Genomic DNA, 12,962 nt, shown 5'->3' on the forward strand with positions numbered 1-12,962 from the left:
TACACAAAATGAAAAATATCTCTTTCTACCAAAGTCAGCTGTATTTCTCATTTGTTGCAAGCACATGTAAAACCTTTGCAAGATATAAGACTCCAAGGGATAAAGACAATTTTTAGGAACTCTGACCTTGATATTTAAGAGGTGAGGTTTCTATTGACTCAACAAGGCACAGTGGAAGCATTTCTGGATTTAAAGTGTACTACATTCTATTCCAGGAAAAAAGTTATGCAGCTGAGGGCTGCATTGCTAAAAGAGGAGTTGCCACCAAGTGTAAGATCCAGCCAAATAGTTGGATCTTGCTAAAAATATGGATCTAGCCAACAACAGTCATAAATTCCAAAACCACAATTACAAACCTTGGCAATATTTTAACATTTCTACTCTTCAACGTCTAAAAACAGGTGTACAAATATATATAAGGTAGAGAGGTTTATAAACAGGCATATGATTTGGCATAAGTATCAATTTTAGAGACTCTTAACAAAATAAGTCCAACTTATTAATATGAAAAGAACAAGTTTATTACGTCATAAGCTTGACTTGAAGTGAATTAACTGGCTATAATAAACATTAATGTTTCACTGACAATTTTTACTGGCTATCTTAAAACTTTTAAGTTTTAGGCAATGATTTGGATGAATCAGATCTTATAAATAAGCTCTTTTGAGGAAATTATGAACTGATGTTTTAATACCTTTCCCATAGAAGTAGACATTGAATAGCATTTCATTGACCTTAGAGGGGGTTCTAAGTTGGGATCACCCTTTTCAAAGACAATCTGCATTTAACCACTTTTGCCACTAGATGGTTAAGTATGTACCAGTGAGTGAATCACTACAATAAATAGTTAAAAGCAAAGAGAAAAGAGCAGTGAATGCATGAATACTTTTAAATTAAACAAGAAAACAGAGATGTGAAACACATTCTTACATATTTCTAAAAATTTTGCATTTACTTAAAATGCTTTCATTTTTTAAGTCTAGAGGAGGAGGCAATTCACACAATCAAAACTCCTGAAAATTTAGGTTTTAACACCATCTACATGGGAAAACTACAGAGGCTTTTAATTCTCTCTCCCTCCACTGGTATAGATATATGGCACAGTGACTTAAAATATACTCATTTTGTTTTTAGCAACTAGTAGGAGCTTTAGAGAAATTTCTATTTGGGGGCATCATATTCTCTTACTATGTCATTGGTTACAACATAAGGTGAATAAAATTAAATGGTTGTGAAACACAATATATAAAACTGAGCATAAAATCACCACTTCAGTAAAAGAAATAGCAATTATTTATGTTGTCCAATTTTCAAGTGGTAAAACTGTAACAGACTTATATTTACCTGCGTTTACTGGGAATCACCCCAACTTCATCACTTTCACCATCTGGTGTAACCTGCCTGGCCTGCCACCATTCGTCATCAGAAGCATTAATAACATGGAGGATATCTCCAAATTTGAAGTTCAATCCCTGACTAGGAAGGCCACTGTCTTTAGTCTTGTCATAATCAAAAAGGGCCCTAGATTAAGAAGAAAAAAGTCCATAATTATTTCTTATAATGATATTATGAATATTAAATAAACAGGATCCTAAAAATATATATATAATCTGGGTAGATAATTAAACAATGTACCATGGTAGGCAGAATAATGCCAAGCTCAATTTTGTGCTATATTATTGGGTCGACCAAAAAGTTTGCTCGGGCTTTTCTGTGAGATGTTACAGAAAAGCCCGAAAGAACTTTTCGGCCAACCCAATACAAGAAGACAATGAGACTAAAAAAGAAATAGCAAAATTAACTTGTTATGTTAATAGATATACTACCTTATTTCTCTCAATACTGTATGAGAAATAAAAAAATATACTTTTAGTACAATCCAATGGCAACCTGTATTGAATTCTAAAATGAAGACAAATCTGCTCAGTTGTTCTAAATTAATAAAGTAAATATTAAAAGAGACACTTCTCTTTATTTTGACTAGACACACTTGGGTAAACAAATTCCCTGACTGATCTGATTCATCATTTGTGGACTTTAATACTAGATCAACAGAGTGATTATTTTCCCAGTTAACTATTCCTTTCATTTATTCATAAAACTATAATTAATAGGGTTTTCAGAGTCAATAACAATGATGAAAACTAACTACAGATGACGATATGATGACTTTAACAGCTGCCAACCATTTTGGAAAAAATACTGTATTAATTTAATATAGTAATTGCAAAATGTTAGGAATATTGTAAAATTTGATAACAAGAAAATAGTGTACTGATACTTAATTAGTGTACAATATTTAAGCAAATTAAATTCTTTTTCTTTAACATCTTTATTGGAGTATAATTGCTTTAGAATGGTGACAAATTAAATTCTTATATTCAAAAAACCTCTAACAAGAGTACAGGAAGGATCCCAGGAATTACATTTATAATACAATTTATTCATTCTTTTGTTCTAATTTGGCAATGGGAAATTAGGATACAAATCATATTCCTTTTTATGCTACCCAACTCTTAAGACTATCTCTTGAAGTAAAACTGAAGAGGGGTGAAATTATTTGATGGCTAAATGAATGAACTAGTTAATGGTTTTCAAATGTGTTCTTTCAAAGTCTTTTCAGTGGCTAACAGTGTGAAGGAAGTAGGTGAGAATCAAATGTGGGAAGGCTTACTTAAACATATATTAAAACATATCCAATACATTGGATTTTATTTGAAGAAAGAATTCTACAACTGTAAGATAAAGATTATAAATGATATAAATGTGAAGTCATTACTTCAGTAAATTCTGAATACTAAGGAAACGTCTTTCTACTGGAAAAGTATAGTTAACTTCAAATAATACAAAGGTTTGATATAGTTAGTAATTTACTAAATATTTATTTAAAAAGGTAATTAAGTAGATATGACAAAGATAAAGATGACAAAGATGATGAAGATACAAATAAACAGAATATAAAATAGCAAATAAAGTACCTTAAGAGGTAGAACAAATGCCACAGGATATTCAGAAAAGGGAAAATACTACATCTCAACGTTTTTATTATCATAAATTAATCTTTTGAATTACAAAATCAACACAACTGTATTACCGATGAGCAACGAAGAAATCACTCACAATCTCTATTCCCTATGTTAGCATTTAAACTTTGTCTTTTAGTACTCGGATTAATAAAAAAAAGGAACTCATGGAATACTTACTTGAGCTATTAATCATAAGAATATAATGAACACCTGTTAATCTACTCTCCAACCTAAGACTATACACAAAACTTTTATCAGTAACTTACATTCACCTATGTATTTTTCCCCTTGATCCTGTTTCCCTCAGATTAAGAGTTAAGCACTGTTAGAAGGTAACCACCATTCTGAATAGTGTTTATTATTTCCTTGCTCCTTACCCTTTTTTGTTGGTTTGGTTTTATCACACACATATGGATGACTAAGTAATTATGTATGATTTTACCTATTTCAGAGCTTTATAAAAAAGGTATCATACTGTATGTAGTCTTTTGTAGCCTTAACTTTATTTTTACTTTTGAAATTAAAAATACATTTACTAAAAAGAACCATAAGACTTCTGGTTAACTATGGCAGATTGGCTACATGTATCTACAGGCATACCTCATTTTATTGTGCTTTACCTTATTGCACTTGCCAGATATTGTGTTTTTTTTTTTTTTACAAGTTGAAGGTTTTGTGGCAACCCTGTGTTGGGTTGGCATAACCCTGTGGTAATCCCAAGTCTATTGGTGTCATTTTCCCGACATTTGCTCTCTGCATGTCTCTATGTCACATTTTGGTAATTCTCCCAATATTTCAAACTTTTTCATTATTATTATATTTATTATGGTGATCTTTAATGTTACTATTGTAATCATTTTGGTGCATCACGAACCATGCTCTTATACGATGGTAACTTAATTGATAAATGTGTGTGTTCTGACTGCTCTACCAACTGACCCTTCCCCATCTCCCTCCCATCTCCTTGGGACTCCCTATTCCCTGAGACACAATAATATTGAAATTAGGCCAATTAATAGACCTACAATGGCCTCTAAATGTTCACATGAAAGGAAGAGTCACAGGTCTCTCACTTTAAATTAGCTAGAAATTGTTAAGCTTAGTGAGGAAGGCATGTTGAAAGCCAAGACAGGCCAAAAACTAGGCTTCTTGCCATCAAACGGTTAGCTAAGTAGAAAAAAAATGAAAGTGCTACTTGAGTAAACACAGGAATAATAAAGTGAAACAGCCTTACTGCTGACACTAATAAAGTTTTAGTGGTCTGGATAGAAGATCAAACCAGCCACAACATTCCTTTAAGCCAAAGTGTAATCCAGAGTAAGGCCCAAACTCTCTTCAATTCCATGAAGGCTGAGAGAGGTGAGGAAGCTGCAGAAAAGTTCAAAGCTAGCAGAGGTTGGTTCATAAGGTTTCAGGAAAGAAGCCATCTCCGTAACACAGAAGTGCAAGGTAAAGCAGCAAGCGCTGATGTAGAAGCTGCAACAAGTTATCCAGAAGATCTAAATAAGTAATGAAGGTGGTTACACTAAAGAACAGATTTTTGATGTGGACAAAACAGCCTTATATTGGAAGAAGATGCCATCTAGAACTTTCATAGCTAGAGAGAAGTCAATGCCGGGCTTCCAAGCTTCAAAGGGCAGGCTGACTCTCTTGTTAGGGGCTAATGCAGCTGGTGAGTTTAAGTTAAGCCAATGCTCATTTACCATTCTGAAAATCCTACGGTTCTTAAGAATTATGCTAAATCTACTCTGCCTGTGCTATAGAAATGAAACAACAAAGCCTGGATGACAGCACATTTGTTTACAACATGGTTTACTGAATATTTTAAGCACACTGTTGAGACCTACTGCTCAAAAAAAATTTTTTTTCTTTCAAAATATTACTGCTCATTGACAATGTACCTGGTCACCCAAGAGCTTTGATGGAAGTGTAAAATTAGATTAATGCTGTTTTCATGCCTGCTAAGACAACTTCCATTCTGTAGCCCATGGATGAAGGAGTAATTTTGACTTTCAAGACTTACTAGTTATGGTAGTGATTCCTCTGATGGATCTGGACAAAGTAAATTGAAAACCTCCCATAAAGGATTCACCATTCTAGATGCCATTAAGAGCATTGGTGATTCACGGAAGAGGTCAAAATATCAATATTAACAGGAGTTTGCAAGAAGTTGATTCCAAACCTCACTGATGACTTTGAGGGGTTTGAGACCTCAGCGGAGGAAGTAACTACAGATGTGAACCCACTCTTGGTGAAGATGCTGTGAAGATTACTGAAATGTCAACAAGAGATGGAAATATTACATCAACTTAGTTGATAAAGCAGCGGCAGGATCTGAGAGAACTGAGTGCAATTTTGAAAGAAGTTGACTGTGGGTAAAATGCTGTCAAATAGCATTGCATGCTCCAGAGAAACTGTTCATGAACGGGAGAGTCAGTCAGTTTGCAAACTTCACTGGTGTCTTATTTTTAGGAAACTGCCACAGCCACCCCAACCTCCAGCAACACCACCTTGATCAGTCAGCAGTCATCAATATGGAGGCAGGACCATCCACCAGCAAAAAAAAACTATGACTTGTGTAAGGCTCATTGATGGTTAGCATTTTTAGCAATAAAATATTTTTAAATTGAGGTATGTATTGTTTTTAAAGACATAATTCTATTGCACATTTAACTGACTACAATATAGTGTAAACATAACTTTTATATACACTGGGAAACCAAAAAATTCGTGACTCGCTTTATTGTGATATTCACTGTATTGCAGTGGTCTGGAACTAAACCTGCAAAATCTCTGAGGTAATGCTTGTATTTCCTTTCCATCCTGAAACTCACTAAAATGACGACAACATCACCACCACCACCAAAAACAAACACAAAAGAGAGACGACAACAAGGAGAAAAGAGAGTTTAACATGGTTTTGGATGATGGTAAATTTAGCAGAGTAGAGGAAGCTCTAAATAGGGTGCCTGAAGAGAAGGATATTGAAACAAGATTTACTCCACAAGACCCCAGAAATGCTCACAAGTTAGAGGTGTACACTATCCAGGTAGGCAGAGATAAATTACTGCCATGAAAACAGAAGAACTGGTGGAACTTACTATAGAAATTAAATGTTACTCAAATGAAGAATATTTTATTATAAAAAGATACAGGTAAACAGAAGTGTTGGATGATATGACATATCAAGCTACACTAGTCACCCAGTAAAATATCAACTTAAAAAATTTTCTGGTTTGTATTTATTTTGTATTTCTTTATCATACTATTATTATTCAAGAGGTTATATAACTTTCATTAATAAAATTATAATAATACTCCAACTCCTGAAAGACACACTATCAGGAAATCAATCATAAAAAAACATTTCCTTGGTTTGCAATACACTTTTCTACAGTAAAACTAAGTCATGGTGAAAAACCTGAAAGAATCTGCATGCATGCATAAAGACTGCAATAATCAGAAATTTAAAAAATTTACCTGACATAGAGGGATCGCTTCTGGCTAGTTCGAAGAGAACCTGAACCTGAACTAATGCTACTATTCATCATCTGCTCCCGTAAGTCATGTATTTTGGCTTCAAAACGACTGTATTCTGATGGAAGAAAAAAGAGAAATAAATTCATATTTTATATTCTAAAAAAATAAGTTACTTGAAGATAAAGTATTAAATATGTAAGCTGTCTTATAATTGATTAAATGTGGTCAGAACCTTAAAAGAGTAATCTATACAAGATTTTGCCCAAGATGCAAATTTTAAAACTTAACAATCTCTAAGTGTACCAGGAATTAGAACTGGTTGAAAACAGTATTTTCAGTATGCTATTTTAAAGTTCGTATCACATTTAATAAAGGACAATTTCCATGTATCAAATAGCAGTATCAATTTTACTGTCGAATTTAACTGTAAATTTTAAAAAGTAGGATTTATTCTAATTTTTATACTTAAAAAAGCCTAAAATAATTTATACTAGATGCTTTGTTTACTGACTTTTTCTGTGAAGAAATCAGCTAATCCTATATTTTCAAATTATAGAACTTGTGCAGGGTCAATAATATGTGAAAAATATGCCTTAATAAGTTAATAAATGAAATTAAATTTACTTCAACTCATTAGATAATTTATAAATTTTCAAAATGTTAAAATAAGATGCACAAAAGCAATCTGAAGAAATAAACATTTTATTTAAGATACTTTTTATACAAAAACAAATACGATTTTGAAGATGGACTATTTTAAACTATATCATACATTAAAAGCTACCAAACCTATTAATAACAAAAAGTTTAAGCACTTTTTCAAAAATACTGCAATTACACGGTTATACACACTTATACCTTTTTCTCTATTTACAACAAACAACTAACAGACAAGTCAGATTCCATTAGATTCTTTTTATAAAACCAGTCTTATAGCAAGAGCAAGTAACTTGTCTGGAGCGTGTGTAGTTTTAAGAAGACAGAGTAAGAGTAAGCATGATTATTGCTGAGTTACTCTTCCTTTCACCACAGTCATCAAGCTTGTTTTCTGGATACCAAGATTAAGGAATTGAAGCAACAATTCATCAAAAAACTCAGAAATATTTAAATGCTCACAATAATATGTAATAAAATATTCTTTTATTGCCCTTTAAAAATATAATAGAAAATTTAAAGTATAAACATTAGTAGACTGATTAGTAAAAATGAATCCCTGACAATTCAACAATTATCAACTCATGGCAAATCTTTAGTCTATGTAGACACAGCTAAGATACAGACAGATCGATGGATGAAGATAAAGATTAAAAATATGAAGTGAATCCTGAGTTTATACTGGTTCTTCTAATTAAAAATTAGGGCCATTAGGTTTTTACTTACTCTCTTCTTACTTTATATGCTTCCTTGCAATATGAAGAATCCTGGTTCTCAAGACACTGGGGGTAACAGAATTAGATGACCCATCACGACTTACTTGTTTTAACCCATATTATATTCACAACAGTCTTAAAATAACACCAAAACTACAACCATGACATGATTACTAAAAACAGTTAATTACCTTTCCTAGTTCTTTTTATCTTTGGAGTATGGCTTATTAGGAATATACAGTTGAATACTGTTTTAAAGTCACTGGGAATAGTTCCTTCCTAGGTGTTAAGGCTGCCAGCTGGATATACATCCAGGTTCATTTGTTCATTTTAATTTTGAACTTCAATTTTTAGGGGTTGCTTTTTACATTTTTCATTGTTTTTATACGTAGGTAAAACAGTTCCAAAGTCAAATCTATAAAACAAGGATATCAAACAAGAATATCCCTCTCTCCCTAACCTACTCTGTCCTGGTCATTATAAACATTAAAGAAATGTTTATACTTCCACTTTTAATAATATAAGTAAACATATATGTAACATACAAATATGTTTATACTTATTCTATATTATTTTAATATATGTATATTTAAACTATATATATATTTTATAATTAATATGTATATGTACATACACATATATGTATTGTTCCTCCTTGTTTAATAAACAGTAACATACACATTTCTCCACATTGCTTAATTTTTTAAAAATTAATTAATTTTTTTGGCTGTGTTGGGTCTTTGTTTCTGTGTGAGGGCTATCTCTAGTTGTGGCAAGCGGGGGCCACTCTTCATTGCGGTGCGCGGGCCTCTCACTACTGCGGCCTCTCTTGTTGCGGAGCACAGGCTCCAGACGGGCCTAGCTGCTCAACGGCATGTGGGATCCTCCCAGACCAGGGCTTGAACCCGTGTCCCCTGCATTAGCAGGCAGATTCTCAACAACTGCGCCACCAGGGAAGCCCTGCTTATTTTATTTAATAATAAGTATTCTTATTGCAGTAATAGTAAGAATGCTCCACAGCAGTATATACAGATGTCCCTCATTCTTTTTTTATAGCTATATGGTTCTTTTATTTCTAAACTCTAACTCTTTGTTACAACAAGATACTATATAGGGTTAGAGTTTGCTTTACTAGCAAATCTGAAAATTGTTTTCTTGTAACAATTAAGCTGAATTAACTTCTGATATAATTGAAGTTGTGTGATCTCCAGTTCTATTCATTCTGTTTTATATTTTATGTTCATATGCTGAATATATATATATATACATGACTTTTACACACATAGCTTGTGGCAGATTATATATTCCAAAGATGCCTGGCATCCCACATGTTTTTGTACTATGTGACCTTGCCATTCCCTGAACAAGAGGTGGAGTCTAATCCCCTTCTTGAATTTGGGCTGGTCTTATGACTCAATTGTAAGCAAGTGAATGTGGTACAAACGATCATATGTGACTTTCTAGGTTACATCAGAAGAGTCCATGGAACATTTGCCTGGTTCTTATGGGCTGCTTTATCTGGAGGAAGCCAGACACCATGTAAGAAGTCCAACTACTCTCAAAGCACCACTCTTCAGAGGTCATGTGATAGTTCTCTGAGCCCAAACTTCTAGCTGATGCCAACAAAGTCCCAAGACAAGGGGAGTGAAGCCATTTTGGACCTTCCAAAGCAGCTCATCCATCAGCTGAATCTCATTAAGTGACCTCGGTCTATGCCACAAGAACCATACAAGCCAAAATTCCGGCGGAATTCCTAACATAGTGAATCCATAAAATGATGTTTTAATCCACTGAGCTTTAGGGGTGGTTATGAAGTAATAGCAACTGGAACACAGTTTCACTGTGCAGTCTATTTGTTCATATATATATACACATATATACATACACACACACACACACAAGGACAAGCCTTCCTAAGTTTATATATATATATATATATATATATATATATATATATATATATATATACGCACACACGCACATGCACACTAGATTCCTAAACAAGGGATTATATTATATGAATATATAAAATATTTATATAAAATTTGTATTTTAATAAATGTTTATAAAACACTTATAAACATTTATATATACTTAATAAAATATATTTAAATAAAATTTAAATATTTATAAAAGTAAATATATAAATATAAAATTAGGAAGCTTTATTCTGTTGTTCTAATGATAACTCTTGGTTTGGCTTTTGGCCCCCTACTATGAGCAATCTCCCCAGATCTAATGTGAAATATTATCCTTTTATATTAATAACTTCAAAGCAATCAGAAAGTTTATTCTAATTTTTTTTATCCTGTTGCGTTGGGTCTTCGTTGCTGCCTGCGGACTTTCTCTAGTTGCGGCGAGGGGGGGCTGCTCTTTGTTGCAGTGCGCGGGTTTCTCATTGCAGTGGCTTCTCTTGTTGCAGAGCATGGGCTCTAGGTGCACGGGCTTCAGTAGTTGCAGCACATGGGCTCAGCAGTTGCGGCATGCAGGCCCTAGAGCACACGGGCTCCAGCAGATGCGGAGCATGGGCTCAGTAGTTGTGGCCTGCAGGCTCTAGAGTGCAGGCTCAGTAGTTGTGGCGCATGGGCTTAGTTGCTCTGCGGTATGTGGGATCCTCCCAGACCAGGGCTTGAACCCATGTCCCCTGCATTGGCAGCTGGATTCTTAACTACTGAACCACCAGGCAAGTCCTTCTATTTTCACATTATCTACAATTCTACCCCCATTTTCTGATAACTGCATTTTTTCCAAACTGTCATAGCATACAGTTTTTTCATATTATACATTCTTTTCCTTATAACTATCTTAATTACTAACACCAGTCTTTATGTCAGCATCTCTTCCATTTTTGATGTCTGAAGTTTGTTCTTTCTCCTCAGGAAGGGTTTATGTGAACAATATCATCCTAATTCTCTGTTGATACATTTGATTGCAGTCTTTATATTTCAAGTCTGTTTGATTCACAGTTTCTTTCTTTGATTCTTAAATATGTTGACTCCATTGTCTCTTATAAATGATGGAGGATGAAGTTCTGATGACAACCTCATTTTCTTTTCTTTAAAAAAACATTTTTTTGGGGCCTGGAATTTCACCAAATTTTTTCTCTTAATTCCAATAATTTTATTAGAATGTTTCTCAGTGATGGTTATTACCTTAGGTACCTGGATTGTCCTTTCGATATGTAGCTTAAATTATTATTTTTAATTTCAGAAAAGTTTTCTTGTTTATATATTTTTATTATTTGTTTTGTTGTACTGTTTTGGTTTTTTCCTATGAGACTATTATATGCATGTTGAATATTCTCTGCCTACTTTCTACATCTGTCACTCTCAAACCCTTTCTTATTCTTTTTTAAAAATTAATATATTTTTAAAGATTGAAGCAATCACAAACTTTTTCCTGAACCATTTGAGAGTAACATGCTACTCTGATGTCACTCTTGAATTCTCAGTGTGTAATGCCTACAAATAAAAATACTTTCTTATACAATTACAAGACCATCAAAATCAAGAAAGCAATGTTAATAATTACTACATCTAATGCTCACATCCCACTGAAGTTTCCCCAATAATGTCCTTAATAGCAAAAGGATCCATTTTGAAATCATGAGTTATATCAGAGCATATAGGCGTTAAAATTGTCATATTTTTAAAGTCTCCTCCAGTCAGAGCAGTTTCTCAGTCTCTCCTTGACTTTGTAATCTTGCTACCATTGAAAATTAGAGGACAATTATTTTGTAGAATGTCTTCTTTAGATTTGTCTGATGTTCCCACATTTAGTCCTGCAACTTTGGCAGGAATGTCACAGAAGAGATGTATGTTCTTTTCAATGCACCCTACCAGGTGGTATACATTTCTGATTTGTCCCATTACTGATGCTATAAACTTTCAGCACTTGATGAAGGTTGTGTCTGCCAGGTTTCTCTATTGCAAAATTACTCTTTTTCCATTTGCAAATAGCAAGTTAGTGAAACCATGTACACATCTCCATTCTCACCAAACTTGCAATTAATTCACTTATTTATATTAGTAAAGACCCATGATTCCTTAGTTTATTCAGTGGATTACTATCAGGTATTATTATCATCAATCTGATGTTCAAATTGTTCCCAATTTGGCCAGTGGGAACCCTTTCAAATTGGATTATGTGCCCTTTGACATGCCTCCATCATTCCTTGAGCACTTCCTTGCTTTCTGGCATAAAATATTACAGAGTAATCTGTAATATTTCCTTGCCCCACTCCTGGAACAGGCCATTTATCCAAACAGTCTTGGTAATTTAGATGGGGAATAGTATTTAGAAGCTAAGATCTGAGGCTTAGGTGTGCTCATTGCTACTGGGGTGGCATTGAGCCCAGGCCTTCTCAGTGGATAGAGCCAGGGAATTCCATATATATATGTAAAATAGATACACATTTATAACTATATGTTTATATTATGTAAACTGAAAATATGTTCATAAAAATTTCTCCAATTCTAATCTAATAATATATGGTCTATATTTAGTTTTCTCCCTTTCAATATTTATAACTCTCTTCTCCAACACTGAAAATCACAGACAACATTACCCTTAAAATATATATTCCTTTGATCAATCTCTCTGTATGTAACTAGCCTTCTGCTTCTAGTACCATCTACTTTCCAGACTGGGCTCTGACCAGTTCCATGTGTAACCATCTCACTCTGCTCAGGCTCCAACTCCTCACACCAGGACAGCTGCTTGTGTGGAAGCCCTCCTAACGGTTTACCATAGATGTCCCCCACCTTCCCAGCCCTGCAATGCACATAATTACCTTGCTATGCTTCACCTAATGGCTTTAATACAAAATTGATCAGGATGCGGAAGGGAAAGAACTCTTTATTTTTGATTTTTAAAAATTCCTCTTTTTTACCTACTTGCTTTAAATAACTATTGTGTGCTCCTTCTAGTTAAACTTAATTTTTAAAATAAAAGTTTTCTTTATCTCTAATAATTTCCTGAGTTCTATTAACTCATTTATGTTGTTCTTCCATATATTCATTTTCCTTTAACTTGTTTTGCAATATTAGATTATACTTTTCATTTGTTTTGTGGGCATGTCTTTCTG

At 33.6% G+C, this 12,962-nt stretch overlaps 1 protein-coding gene across 9 annotated transcripts in view; it reads right to left on the reverse strand.

The window, feature by feature from the left end:
• DLG1 (discs large MAGUK scaffold protein 1) overlaps positions 1-12,962 on the reverse strand; it is a 286,699-nt gene that overhangs the window by 49,056 nt on the left and 224,681 nt on the right. For all 9 annotated transcript variants that reach the window (XM_027108229.1, XM_027108241.1, XM_027108235.1 and 6 more), the window contains 2 exons: positions 6,507-6,621; positions 1,345-1,521 (listed from right to left, as the gene is read on the reverse strand). In XM_027108229.1, the coding sequence (XP_026964030.1) occupies positions 1,345-1,521; positions 6,507-6,621 (292 nt within the window). The remainder of the gene's footprint in view (positions 1-1,344; positions 1,522-6,506; positions 6,622-12,962) is intronic.

This window comes from Aethalodelphis obliquidens, unplaced genomic scaffold (assembly GCF_003676395.1).
Source record: "Aethalodelphis obliquidens isolate GAN/ISIS:26980383/991018 unplaced genomic scaffold, ASM367639v1 scaffold1, whole genome shotgun sequence".
NCBI classification, from domain to species: domain Eukaryota; kingdom Metazoa; phylum Chordata; class Mammalia; order Artiodactyla; family Delphinidae; genus Aethalodelphis; species Aethalodelphis obliquidens.